General features: G+C 43.5%; 1 protein-coding gene across 1 annotated transcript in view; it reads right to left on the reverse strand.

Moving 5' to 3' along the window:
• Window positions 1-6154: 6154 nt before the first annotated feature.
• FAM20C (FAM20C golgi associated secretory pathway kinase) overlaps window positions 6155-15012 on the reverse strand; it is a 58336-nt gene continuing 49478 nt past the window's right edge. The window contains exons 7-11 of the mRNA XM_066977420.1: window positions 10821-11001; window positions 10114-10223; window positions 8424-8505; window positions 7873-7932; window positions 6155-7283 (exon numbers count right to left, since the gene is read on the reverse strand). Coding sequence (XP_066833521.1) covers window positions 7031-7283; window positions 7873-7932; window positions 8424-8505; window positions 10114-10223; window positions 10821-11001 — 686 coding nt within the window. The 3' untranslated portion in view covers window positions 6155-7030. The remainder of the gene's footprint in view (window positions 7284-7872; window positions 7933-8423; window positions 8506-10113; window positions 10224-10820; window positions 11002-15012) is intronic.

A 15012-nucleotide genomic window follows, 5' to 3' on the forward strand; every position in this document is an offset into this window, starting at 1 on the left:
CTTAGCCTCCCTGCTTGGTAGGTAACATTTATTTTCACCTGTTGCAAAACTGAGCCCCATGCACATAGCTGAGGTGTTACTGTTTAACCAGGAACCAGATACACCACCACTAGGTCAAATGGCATGCTGGTACAACCATTATGCTCTTTTAATTTTTAACATCCTAGTTTCGAGGGTGTTTTTCAGCAGCTCAGGGAGCAACTCTGTGCCACTGGCCCTCTACAGCTGCTCTGGGCTGGATCCAAAGAAACTTGAAACCACTGGGAAGGTTTCCATTAACTTCACCAGATTAGGTCCTCTGACAGGAAAACACTGATCCTTTCTGGTGAGCGAGGAGGCTTTGTGGGATGGTTCTGCAATTGCCCGTTTAAGAGGTAAAAAAGTCTATTTTTTCCACTGAAGCTGTCATTCAAATACCTGAGTCATGACGCAGCTTTCTAACCTTATTTCAGCTTCTTTGGAGAGAAATTTCCACCAACGTCTTGCATCATATAGCCCTCAGATGGACAATGAAGGTAAAGCATTTGGTCAGGCTATCATAAGGGGGCTCCAGAGGAATATGGGATTTCAGATGAATTATCACATGGTCTCCTATAGATGTCTACTCTATGTGTCAAAAAGTGAGGGCTCTGTAGATAGGAACAACATAAAGAAACTCGCTGCAAACAGTTGACTATAATGCCACTGCCAGCATTTAAACAAAGCTGCAATTACAATGCAAAGACTTGGCTATAGATGCCTCAATTTATAAATAATGAATTTTGGAGCATATTCAGGCAAAGAAAGCATCCATTAAAAATGGAAATCCAGTGCAATTCAGTGAAGCAAACAGCTAACAATCTAGAGAAGAGATAAACAATAATAATAAATTATTTAATCTTATAGCTAAGAAACCCATGAAGACGTCAGCGAGACTATTCATCTGTAAATGGGGCAGGAGAGGAAGAAAACAGGCCTGAAGTCTGCTTCTGTGGAACTCTCACTGGCTTCACTGATTAGGAAGGAGTTGCTTAAAAATCAGCAAAAAGAGTTTGAATTTGATCTGGAAAATGATGTGAACCCCCCTCAATGGTCTACTAGGAAAAGCCTTTTATCTTCACTATTTATGAAGCGCTGCCTGTAGCAAGGACTCTGAGTGCTACTCTAAGAGGCTGCAGAAATGGTAATGGTGAAGCACTAAGGAGGGTATGCCAGAAGGAAAGCGACTTGCAGTTTGGGATAGCCTGATTCTCTCAGTTTACTACTCAGAAGAGGATTTGTCCTCAGTTTCCAAAGCTTAACACAAGATCAGAACAATAAGTGGTGCTCCTGGCTCAGGGATCAGTGTCTGCAAGGAAGAGTTTGAGCATCAACTTGCCTTTGTCAATTTTTTCCCCACTTGGGCTTCCACAGCTGTCTTTCTTCCATTTTGCTGACAACTTTAACTTTCATTTGTCATTTAGCTGGGCAGGAGGGTTCAGAAGATGCATGCAGACTGTAGTTCTTGCTTGATTTATGGCACCTTCTGCAGCATCCAGGTGCTCCAGCGAGCAATGCGGACGTACAGAGATCGCTGTATTTCAGCACGCCCCTGCCACCACCTCTCGAGTGACACCTGCCTGGCGTTAGTACAGCACCAGACATTGGAGGGATGAGATTTTAAATTGTCTGTCTTTCGATTAGGATCTATCTTTAGCCACCCTGGGATGTATTTTGAAGTTATGTCTGTCAGGGTCAACCGAAGCTTGTAGGTGGTTTTATACGTGTCTATTAATCAGTGAGCTCCTTTCTAGAACAGGTGGCAGAAGAATTTATGTAAGGATCCTAATGTTGTTCATTACACTGTCCAAGGCATGACATGACCCAGATTCCCACATTCACAGCAGTGGAGAGTGCTCTGATCTGACACCTCCAATTTTGAGATATTCTGCTTCGGCTCAAGCTGCCAATTCCAACTGCAAGCTGTTGGGTTCAGACCCGTATCTGAGCAAGACTCAAGGCATAACACATGCAACTTCTGACAAGGGCCAGTGATAGTTGTGTACGAAGGTCATTTGAAAGAGTGGAGCTGATCTCCTAGCACATCAGTCTCCATATAGTGGATTGGACACAAATTCAGACATTCCCCAGCCTTTTCAAAATCCCCTTACTTCCTGAGGCCAACTACATCAAAGTTGCATAAATCCTTGGAAAGTATTTAATATCTTGAAAAAGATGGAGCAGCTGATGGCATGCAGTCCAGCAGCTCTTGAAGACAATCTCTAGACAAACTTTTGCTCTGACCTTGCTTTAGAGGAAAGGGTACTGCTGCTGCCAAATCCATAAGCCTTCCTTTTTGCTTCTGCTTCATTTCTTACACATGACTGGAGCTGGCCTGTCCAGAGTTTTTAGGTCTTTCGGGCCACCAAACTGAGTTGCTTTTAATTCTTTTTTCCAGACAGTCCCCAAAAACACTGGATGGGTACTTTACTGAATTAATTTTGATCTGGTCACAGTCTGAGTACTGGCTGGAGGCTACCAATGAATCACTTTCACAGGTATACTGTAAAAAATATTTCAGTGAATGATCAATGGCTAGCAAGTCTATAGAAACAACTGATACCTGGACTAATTTCTGGGAAATTATATTTGCAGTCCTACATTCAGCACTGGAAGGATGCTTGGCTCTATCATTAAGGCTCTAGCATGGGCCCAGCTCCACCCTGGAAACTCAGGACAGTTAGGCTGGGGCCACAAATGCCTTGACGCAGGGACAGCCTGCAGGTGGAGTTTGGAGGTGTGAAGGTGACGATGTAGTTGCTGCAATAGAAGAGAGCGAGCAGGGTGCCCACCTAGACCCCTGGGTACCACATAGCCTTGTATGGCCCCACTAGCAGGAGCCACATCACATCACCCTTTGGACACTCCTTCCTCTACCACCCACGTAAGGCGAGCTCATTTTCAGTTTAGTGCCCGAAGGCAGCAGTCGGGCTGAAATTCCATGTTCCCTCCTCCTACGCAATGTTTCCTGCTGTTGCTTACACCGCAACCTCCTTCAGGCTTGCAGCTTGTATATACATCACGGGCTCTGCCCGGTACCACTGATCACAACAGCGATACCTAATTCAAACAATGAGAGTTCTTTTAATTTGTGTGAATTTCCTTTGATGCTTGAACAACATAAAACCAGCAAAACAAAATGAGGCTTTCATCTGTATTACTCAGGAGAATACAGTAAGCTGTTTTAGGCTGTCAGATACAGTTGTAATTAAGTGCTTTTAGAAGTATATTATCTATTTTATCTGTTATTTATTGTGCATACTGTATCTATTGTGCTGAACATGTTATGCCCCTGACAGACAACTGCAGATTTCTCAGTATGTTATTGTCTGGATGCCGTTCCTACACCATTTCTGAGAGTCGGAGACAAACCAATTGGATTCTGACATTTATTTATCTTCTTAGAGCAAATCTTTTTGTCTGGGAGATATGTAGGACTCCTAAAGAGATGTTACACCACCTCATGCTAATCCTCCTTAGCTCAGGGATTACTGACCTAACGCACAGTGACAGCCCTTTCGGAGCCAGCAGCTCGCACTGTGGTAAACTGCTGCCACGTGGGCAGGCAGAAGTGTGCGACCTCCGTACATCAAACCCCCAGTGCCCTTTCTATGACACCCCCCCCCCAAAAAACAAGCTGTCCTCATGCAAAGGGGCCCTCAAATTACAACTACTGCTGGAGGAGCTCAGAGAGCTCCTGCTGCCCACAAAGGACTCATTTCACCCCTGGAGGGCACTGCCCCTTGCCTAAAGGCTCAGAAATACCAAGGAGGTTTTTAAGAGAAGAAATTCAGGCCAGATGCTAGCCCTGTCTTAGCACAATGTGGATGCCCCCAGAAAGCAGAGGCTTGCCCCTCCCTGGGCTGTACAGAGCTATTCCCTAGGCTGTTTTAGCCCAGGAGCTGAAAGGCAGCAATGAGTTCACTCCCCTGATCTCCTGTCTGTCATGCCCGCTCATCTATACCCACATCAAAAAGAAATACTGGAAGAAGGCGGTAATTCCTTCCCCTTCCCAAATACCTAGAGAATTAATGAGTCAAAACTCTAGCTACCTGGCAGCACAACTACAAACACCGCAGAGCTTCCTGGTATATACTGAGAAGCTCCACAGCCTGTTTCATTAAGCAGCCCTTCCACACACAGCAACCTCCTCCAGGTCAGCCCCAAGTCCTCAGCCCCCCCAGCTACACAAAGGGCTTGAACTCAGCTGTTGCCATTTATTGCCTGAGCACCCCAACCTGTATTTGGGCTTGCACTTACTTAGGTATGGTTAATTCACCCCAATTTCTCACCTGAAGTACAAGGGAAAGGAAACTTCTCCCAGTTTCTTAGTTAACACCTCCCTTCTTCCAAGGCACTTTCAAGTCCTATCCTACAGAGAAGACCCCCCACCTTTTCTGTATGTGTAATTTAGGATCAGAGGTAACCAAGGATTGCGGTTTACTGAAGACAAGAATAATTTCTGTAGGATTACAAAGGGCTGTAGCACAGAGCTTGCAAGGGGAAGCATCAAAGTTCAGGAAATGGAAAAACTTGGAGACCTGATGGAGATGGTTATAATATAGCAAGGACAAGTAACCTTTACTTAATTATTCTACATAAATACTGCTAGTTAGCTTATACAAATTCCAATTTATAACAGTGAGTTTGTATCTCTGACCACACCAAGCAGCCCTCTGCAGAGACCTTCAGCTTGAACCTCCCTGCCAGGAGCTCCTGACCTACAGCCCAGCCTCTAAAGAACAAAGATCCTCACTGCGTTTGCTCCTCCCTCAGCTAAGAGGCTGCCAAATGCTGCTTTCCAAAAGAAAATCAGGTTTGCAGACCCAGAGCCCTGGCTGACCTGACCCCAAGAGCAGAAAGCAGAGCTTTTCCCATAGGAGATGCTTTTATTGTCCCTGTCTCACAATCTCACAGAGAGAAAAAGCTGCACCTGCAGGAAAATCACAGCCAGGCACTGAGGATTAAGCAGGGGAGGCAAATTGAGTTTGTTGAGGGAGGAAGAGAGCGCAAGGACATGCAGGTAGTCCTTTGTAACCCCTGAGGGATGAAGGATACAGATAAGTATGTAAAACCCATCTCACAGTTTTGCAATCCGTTTTTTGCATCTCTTGGATAAATGAGAGGGAGCGGCAGTGCAAGTGCTGTGTTGCAGAGAAAATCCTCAGTACCGCAGCTGGATCTCAGGAAGTGTAAAGAGCCACAGGGTAACATAGAAATTTTCCAAGTGCATGGACAGCTGCAGAATCTGAGCTGTTCTGTCATCTTTGCATGCCATGTATGTGAGAGTCGTGGGAATTTAAAATGGGTAGTAAAATAGTAACAAAGGCATTTTTTAGTGATCATGTATCAACATAAGAAGTGAATGACATGATAGAGCAGTTCTTCCTCTTGTTCACAGTGTGAATACTGCTGGGTTATGCTGTAATGCCTCTCTTTTAATCTACCTGGCTACAAGCTTTTAAAATATGTGTTTATAAATCCTTGAGAAGAAAGACATAAAATGAAACAAATGACAGCTGAGAATTATGTCTGTGATGAATATTGTCATAATAAATTCTCTCCTCCACCCAAAAGAGTGGTGAGGGATTCCTTCTGTACCACTCCACGTTTTTACAAGTCAAATACAGCCACTTGTTCAATTTATAGCTTGCTTTTGGCCTGAAAGTCTCAACACATATTACACAAGCTCAGCTGTGCATGATTCAAAATTATTTGCTTGAGAATACTGTGTTTCTAGATAATGTTAGCTGAGATTTCCTACTCTTCAAGGGCTTTTGCAACCCAATCCAGAGGAACTGATGATCTAAATTTTCTGGGCAGTGTGTCAAGCCATAATCTTTTAAAGGTGTGGCTATACAGCTTGTTTCTACAGCTATAATTGCAAGAGGAAGGGATGCTGAAATGATAATCAAAATAATGCTTTCATACTAAAGATTAGCCATTTTCAATGTTGTGTTCCTTATCAGAGTTGTACTGTATATTAGTCACCAGCTCCCTGCTTTAGCCTGACTTGCTGTTACTACAGAAGGGGACAACAATTTAAACAACTACTTCTGGAGTATTTGGGTGATGTACACAGCTTTGCCCTGAACAAGATCTGCAATGAAAAATGAATCCATTTACACGTGATGGCTACACATTTTGCCATATCTTTATTGCACTTTAACCACATTGCAAACAATTCCACAAAAATGCTGCAAAAGTAAGCCTAGAGCTGCTGAAAGCAGCTTTTTACCCATATATGTATATATTTACACAAAACTATCAAAAGCAAAGTTGAAAAGTAGCAGCTCAGCTATGATAGTCTAGAAAGATAAGAGCTGCCACCTCCTTAAGGATAAATAGTACAACTTGTCATTTTACATCACTTTGTAAAACCAACATTCAAGTATTCCTGTCAATGCACAATTAGTGAAATTCCCTTCCGGTAACCACTGTTTTTATTATTATTATTATTTGCCTTTAAAAGTTCATAATGCCTTAACCCTTTAAATGCTGAGTAGCTGGAAAAAAAAAGCATTCAATTTAAATAAGATACAGTGGATTAGAGCACTTAAAGGGTTAACACAAAATACTAAGTGGACTGTCACCACAAATAAAGTGTGAGTCACAAAACTATGCCGTCCCTCTTAGTTAAATTTGGTAGGTAGGTCTGGGGTTTCATAGATATACCATATATAAATAGAAAATATTAAGTAAAGGCCTCCTTTCTATACAAAAAGGACAGGAGGTGTTTTGCTATCAGACTGTTGTCTGTCACTGAATATTTTCTCAACCTTTTCATAATCTCTTCTTAGGAACTAATGAAAACGCATCACGTTAGACTTATTTTTCTTAATGAACTAATCCTTTGCAGAGTCTACACTTTACCTACTCTGGGAACAATTACATCTCATTTCTGAATTCACTGAATTCACAAAGTGGCATACACAGTCTTTTGCAAGACTTTTTTTTTTTCCTTTTTGAATCTTCTTTATTTGGCTGGTAAAAATGTAGTCTTGCGATTTCACTACCTCTCGGTCGCAACAGTGTTAACATCAGTGTTAAAGTCATTTTCAACCACATTGTCATAACCATCCTTTTCTATACAGTCACTAACAGCCTTGAGGACAATCCGCAGCCGCCTGTCCATCGCCTCCAAGTGAGGCTGGTAAAGAATGGGAGCTATTTTATCTTTTAGCAAAGATTCCTTCATCAGGAGACTGAGTTTGTACTCCTCCTTGGCTAACAACTGTAATCGCAGATAGGTAGACTTCCTTATTCTAAAAGAAAAAGGAAAAAAAAGCAAATTAGTATTTTCACCACTATTGATCTCAACAGGGCTTGTAGTCAGCATAGTGATAATAGAGTAAAAATGTTACTGTGTGATCTGAAACGATCAGAACCAGACGGTGTCATACTCTGAATTTTCCAATTTTCACCTGGCTAGGAGCGCTTAGAGATGGGCATAATCTCATGCAAAATTGAAACTCTAAATATCACTTGTCCTCTGAAAATCTTGGCCAGGGGCATCGAGGAACAAATACCTTTGGGAAGCACTCAAACAAGATCGGGGGAGTGTTCCCACTTGACTCCAATGGGATGTGTATGTTGCCTTAATAAAGCCACATCTTAATAAAGCCTCTCTCACAACAGCTCACAGCTATGCTCCTGCTGGAAGATCTTGACTCAGTAAAGCACTTCAGCACATCAGTGCCAATGCTCGGGGCTAGGTCAGGTCAGGCTCTTCAGGCAGGATCACAGCATCTCCTTGTCTCCAAGGTTCACAGCAGAAGATGCACTTGAACATTTCAGTCCTACTAGTGGAAACAACTGTATAAAATGGGGAACAACTACAGAGATGAAACATACCTGCAGCACTGGTTTAAAGGCACCAATATGGAAAGTTCATCATGGGAATATTTTCCAAACCTGTTTAAAGGTAAGAACAAAGATGTGACAAAAGCTGTTTTGAAAACTCACTCACTCACTTCTTTTTTTGTTTGCTTCAGGAAATGGAAGTAAAAAGTTCATAGTTGTGTATGTTCTGCTTAACTGGACTGGAGCTGAGGAAATCTGGACTCCAAGTTCAGCCACTTATTTTGAATAGATGCTATTGTATTGGCGGGTTTCAGTTTTTCTGTTCTGAAATAGGGGAAAAATATTTATTTTGTACCCTGCTCTACTAAAGTGTTCTCCTTATAAACTCTGAGGTATGGACAAGGCAAACCTGTGCCTGACCAGCACATAGCATAGAAGAGTTTGGCTTCCCTTTGGAGTTTGTAATATTGCCCTATTATACGCATAATTGCTACTAAATCGTAAATCACAGGATGCAGAAATCATCTTATAATGGCTACTATAAAGTAATTAGTTTGGTCAAAATTGTTTGATTGTTCAAAATGATTATTAAAGGTACTTACCCTCTTCCATTATCTAAGTGGATAATAAATGTTTCATTTCCAAATTTTTCAAACGTTTCATAGTGATGTCGATCCATGTTACCTATAGAATAAAGACAAGAAAGACCAGACCATTCTCACTCAGGCTCGCTGGGTGTGCAGGCCAGAAGAATGCCAAAACCATGGTTCAGCAAGAATCCCAACACTCCCCAAAGGTAGAAGGTGGAAAAAATTACAGATCTATTGGCACTATTCATTTCTACTGTGGAAACCCCAAAGTATGATACTACAAAATGGGCTTTTATGCTAAACTGTACCCATAAATTCCCTGGAGAATCCCCGAACATCTCCTTTAAACGTCTCACCATCAGAGCCTCTGGGAGGGAAGATGAGTTCTTCTGTCTCCCTGTAGCTTTTACTCTTAAGCTCTAGAGGACCTATCAGGAGACAAAAATAAACCTTCCTACCCTCCAGAAAACCCTCTCCTGGAGTACACCAAGGGAAATTCCACTCGAGAACGATGGCATCTCAATGGCCTGTTCATCCACAAGGCAGCCACATCCTGAGCCAGCACAGCTTCGTCACTGAAAATGACACCAACTGCTCCAAGCCTCAGTCTATGTGGAGCACAGAGCAGCAATGGTATGCATGCTGGGTGCAAGGTTTAGCTTAGGGGGGGAAAACGCACCCTTCAAACAGGGATGATAATCCATATGACTTCACTAATATTTTTGAACCATGACCAAATACCCTGTTTTAACTTGGTTAAGATCTTTCCCCAAATTTCTGTCTGTCTGGAAACCCAAAACAATCTTATGGCTCTAACATTGGGATTAGGGTGCTCCTGGTACAGCTGAACAGCTCTGTTTGGGCACACACGTCAGTCCGATGCATGATCTCCCTTTTACAGTCAATGTGCAGAGTATTAGTGTCAAGCTATGAATTTTGTCTTCATGATGTGGACTTTAGTCACTTCTAGATGCAACATATGGCTCCTGAGCTGGGACTTGGCCTCTCCTGCTGCAGTCAATTGCAGAAACCTCAGTAGTGGGAATGGCAGAGGATACGTCCATGTTAGCACGTGTCCAAGGATCGAGTATGTGTGCTGGCACCGTGCAGTTATATTGGCTGCAGCAGGACAGGTTTCATGTGCAAATGTCTTAGTGTTAACCACTGAGTAGGCTTGGAATAGGTCACTGTTATCTACTTGTTAAAAAATTACTTAACTGTGGTCAGGTTACCTAAACAGAAAAATCTTCCTGTTATTTACTGCAGTTGCCTTCATGACAAATCAATACTTCTCCACCCCCCAGTCCCAACCCCCAGGTTTACAGAGAAAGCAGCAGTGACTACTGCTGGAGGATGAAAACAATGTGCCAATAACCAACGATCCTTGCACAGGCATACATTACAATGGCAAGGCACTCACTAAAGTGAATTGTGAAGCCCTTAGCTGCTGTGAAGGAGACTAGCATGACCTGCATTCATCACTGTGCATTTCTGAACATCTTTGTTCTTTTAATCTGCGCTGATGGGAATACATAACCATGTAAATCTGCATTTTCTCATAATCATCTAGAATGGCATATACTGTAAATGCAGCTTCAACCATGCTTTAATAAATTGCTGAGCTATGCAGAGCGGTGTAGAAAGAAGTGGTTCTTATTCTAATTAAATGTTGCATTTAATTTTTGAAAGAGATGAAACATACCCATTAGGAAATCAAAAACTGTCATATCCATTATATCCAGAATTCTGGTCCCACTGTCATACGGGGGTGTTTGTTTAACCTCTTCACAATAATCTGGATCAACTTCCCATCTGGAAAAGCCGATATTTTGATATTTTATGTGACATGCAAAGCTTACCGAGTATCAAAAAAAATAAATTGTTATTTTGCGAAGATCTAGTTGTATCATGTTAAACTGAGGACAGGGTCAGGTGGAGGCAGCAGACTCTTCAGGCTGCTTTCAGTAATCCGAGCAACTGCTAAAGATTGTGACTGATTAAAAAGGAAGGAAAAAACACGACTGGAAACTATGAGGCTAACAGCTTCAAGATTTAGGAGACCAGCTGCACCATCAGTCAAAAACATTTGAGACTTATTTAGGGCTGAGGAGAGCAGTGAATCTTTCTCTTTCTGCTAGGACTTAGGACCCATTGCATCCTTTCAAAAGCCACTGCAGGTATGTATCCCACCAGGGAATTATGCCATTGAAGGTCATTTCAGGTTCAGACCATAATGCAGAGCTCCTTGCAAGCACAAGTATTCTGTCCCTTCCCAGGAGCTGGACCCACCGAAGGAATGCAAATGTTCTCCTAAGCTTTAGTGCTTTAGATCAGGTAAAAGAAGCACTGTTTTATCTTTTTATTGACATTCACAGCAGGTGAACGAACCCTTTGCTCACCGCTACTCACTCTGCTTTTTTGCGCTTGTGGTAGGAACGTCTCCAAGGGTTTCTCCAGGTCTTCCTTTTAGCTAAGGACAAATCAGGAAGGAAAGCAGCTAGAGACCCTTCAATCTGATCTGGTTTTCCACACAGGGCATGCTCAGTTGAGCAGTAGTAGGAGCATTCACCATAGAAGCAGATGTTGTTGGCTGGCAAATAAAGAAAAACAGTTTTAAAGCCTACTCTTAAATTAGTGTTCAAGAATTCATAAAAATACTGATGCGTGCAACGGAACATAAGCAGAAATAAAGCCCTAACCCAGAACCCACCGTTACCACGCATAGTTCTCTTCCACTGAAACCACTAGAAAGACTGATTTATTTCAGTGGCTGGGATCACGCCCTGTGATGAGCTCTCTGTGACTACTTCCAGTTTATTTATATTCCAAAACCACAAAATATATGTTGTTTTTTTTTTTCCTTTCAGTCCCAGACTGACAAATATTTTTGCATATATTTGTTACCCCAAGCTAACTGGGGTGGCTGAAACCCCAAATCCTGTGGGCGAACAATGACATGACCAAAATTAAGCCTCTTTCCAAATCTTGGTTCACTTCTTTAAGAACAGACAAAAAACTTTCATCCGATTACTTGCTGGTGTGAGAAGAACTGGCAGCTTTACCAAGGAGAATTATGCAGCATGCAGACTCGTGTTGGGGTGTGTGGGGAAGGTGGAAATAGCACAGAAGTAAATCTTTCACCACACATCCCAAACAGAAATTTTCTCCTCCACACATCACATTACTCCATCAACCACAGAAAAAGGACCTGCAGCGGATTTGGGGTGTGTGTTAACCTGAAGTTTCCCCAGAGCTCCTACCACACATACCTGTACCACCAGGAACCATCCACCTTGTTACAAGAACCCCCTTCCCACTGGAGGTGGGAGAGAGCAGTTCATCCCCAGACCCCAGCATTGGACTATGAACAAGAATAGGATCATGATGCTGATGTTGTCAGAGTGCAACAACTCTTCCTACAATTGCTTTGTGAACATAAAATGTCATTAGAGGAGGACTGTGCCCTTTGCTTACAGTAGCACAAGGATGCAGAAGTCACATTGCTTCCTAATTCCCCCCAAGGCCTCTACATTCAAATATTGCTTCTGAGCTACTCTCCCTTTGGGCAGGATCAGTGTAAAGGAGGCAGGAAGGGCTGGTGAGTAGATGGAGTCTATTTTCTGCCTGCTGCAGAAGCCCACGTGGCTCCAGGAGGCAAACTGGTGGGGTTTCATCGCAGCTGTGCCCTGCAGCACCGTGCTCTGCCCATTGCTGCGATGTCCCCTCAGCCCTGGGGCACATCCCCGCAATCCAGAGCCCGCCTAGGGCTGGCAAAGCACCGGTGGGACTGGGGCACTGCTGGTGTGCAACAGAAAGGAGATAACGGGTGAAGAGGTCAAGGAGCCATCAAGGCAATCCCCAATGCCATCAAGGTAAGAAGAGGGATGGAGAAGCTGGGCACAAGGCTGCAAGTGGGGAAGGAGGAACACAAGAATGCGGAGAAGGTCTTGCGATGGTTTTGATTGCATTAACTAGCCATATTACATGGTTCTGACTGCTAATCCTGGAATTACATCAAATAATCGGACTAAAAGGATGATGTTTTACTGCTTGGCAGTTTGAATCAGCTCTTTATTCCCAAGCCTCTATCGATGGTCATCGGATCTGTCCATCACACTGTGGTTACTTTATGCTGGACACACACTTTTCAAATCTCTCTGTTGTGACTGGCTTCGAACGGCCACCCACCTCTCTGTCCTCAGGTACAATTCCTACCCGAACTGCATATTTACATTCACACAGTTGGCTCATACCAGTCAAACACATCCTGATTCACTCCAGAAATATTTACCCTGTGGTCAAAAACCTCGCCGACAATTACTGAAAGAAAAGTGCTTAGGAGAAGAGAAAATAAAGAACAGAAATAACAAAAGCAAGAAAGGGAACACTCAGAATGCCTGCACTTTTCATTCTGTTATTAAAATGTTTTATTGTGCAGAATACCCTTAAAAATATTTTTAAAGCTTCTCCTTACATTTAAGATATACTTAGTCCCTTAACAGTTTAACTAAAGGAACAGTGGTTTGAGCCTTCGCGTGAGCTAAGAAATGACCACGTCCTTGGCCATAAAGCCACTTGGCATGGCGATTGCTGATGAACCCCAGCACAAGCCTTGGCACAGCTCATCGCACGATATACCTAACTTGTAAACAGAAACCCCACTCATTTTTTCTTCTTTTCACCAGGTTAAATGAATCTGAATCCCTCTGCTTCTCCTTGTACCCAGGACCATGTCTGTGTCCCTCCTTTGGACTCCACTCATTTTCTTAGCCTAAAATCAAGCAACAGCTAAACAAACCCAACCTAACGCAAGCTGTGGGCTCACAGCCCTGCAGTCTATGATCTCTCATGGGTTTCCTGTTCAAAAAATGCTATCGCAGTACGGACTTGGCGCAGTTTTTACAGGGCTAACACAGGTGCCTTGACTTGCCTTTGATCATCCTGGCAAAACCAGGAGGGCTTCATGCCTCCATGTGAACCTCTTCCATAATTCAGGATGAAAGTGAAAAGTTGTCCAAGCACCTGCGGGCAGCACTGTGAGCTGCAGATGGTCTGCGAATGGGAGGATCAGAGTGGGTCATTAGGAAGGCTGAGATCTTCTCAGCCAATAAAAACCGGGGGAAAACATCTGTGATTTATACCTTTAAAAGAAATGCTTGCAGACCAAGTATTTCAAGGGGCTCCAAGCTGCCACAAGGTATGATTTACAAGAAATCACATACAGATGCTGCCGCTCGCTGCAGGCTAGCACAAGAGAATTAGGAGATATGAAGAGATCCCTGATTTCCCAGGTGCCTGCTGCCTCGGTGGGAAGGCAGGGCTCTCCCCTGCGCTGCAGCCAGAGCTTATGTTTGCACTGAAGCTGCAGTGGGGCTCCTGCTTTGATTCAGCTGTGTCAGCACCACCTGCTCCTGTGTGCAGGGAAGGAACCCACTCGTAGTTATCTTGATCACCTGAGACAATTTATCTTCCGGAGGCTGGACGACCTGGCAGAGGGAAGCAGATGTGTGGTTATCTGCAGCTGTACCAGTTCTGTAAAGAGGAAACAGCACGGTGATGCCCCTCCTGTGCTGCCGCAGCCTCTGCTGCACACTATGTAAATCTGACCTTTCCAGAAAGGAATTACATTAAACACAGCATTTCGCACAGCGGGGAAGATAAATACTGTGTTTAATAGTTTGCTTCCGAATTTAACTTTGGGAACAATGAAACCCTGCTTGGTATTGTCAACGGAAGCAACTGGGACTAATCATCTGACAGTAATCACACATTCGTATCCAGATAAATCTTCAGGAAAACTCGGGGGCTATCGCAGCCATCGCATTTGCTGCTGCAGGGTGACACGGCTGGCACATGGGCTGCTCTGCTCCCGCTGGGCTCCTCCGGCTATTGACTTTCCCGCAGAGCCCCCACTGCCTTCAAGAGGAGCCCAACCTCTGAGCGACGGCAGGATGCGTCCTGTCATTAGGACAGCAAATGTGCGGTAAAAACACAAGCATATTTCTTGGTGAGAAGTTTCTTTTGATGACAAAGCTTTTTCTGACATCTGGTATTCTCTCAGATATGTAGTATTTACTTTCCATCACTCTTGTCTGATTTCTGGGGGTAGTGGAGGTGACAGGGTGCTGGATCTCAAGTGATTATTAAAGAAATTAATTGCTTTGATGGATACAGAATAGATATCCTGGTATCTCTACCCTAGTTATTGTACACAGCAAGTGAGATGAAGCAGCCCAAATTATCTGGGGAAAGATTTTTAAGGTTTCTTAAAAATGCAGAAGTAAAGAGGTACCAAAGATAGAAAAACACAGTTCTCATTTAGGACTTCAAAGTGCAGTAGCAAGCCTCTTGGAAACCGAAGTAGGTGACCCACATTCTGCACAGCGGCGTGCCGAGTGGGAAATTCCAGCTGGAGACACAAACCCGGGGCTTTGATGGGAGGCCCATGCTGAGAGCAGGGTTTGGCCTTTGGAAGGGAAAAATGAGAGTCCCAAAGTACAGCTGCAAAAGGAGCAGCCACCAGAAATTTGTGCTCCTGTGGGCTGGGTAGAAATGGCAGCAGCAGCACTGCTGGCAAGGCAGAAAGGGATGTTCATATACT

This window comes from Anser cygnoides, chromosome 15 (genome assembly GCF_040182565.1).
Source record: "Anser cygnoides isolate HZ-2024a breed goose chromosome 15, Taihu_goose_T2T_genome, whole genome shotgun sequence".
Taxonomy (NCBI): domain Eukaryota; kingdom Metazoa; phylum Chordata; class Aves; order Anseriformes; family Anatidae; genus Anser; species Anser cygnoides.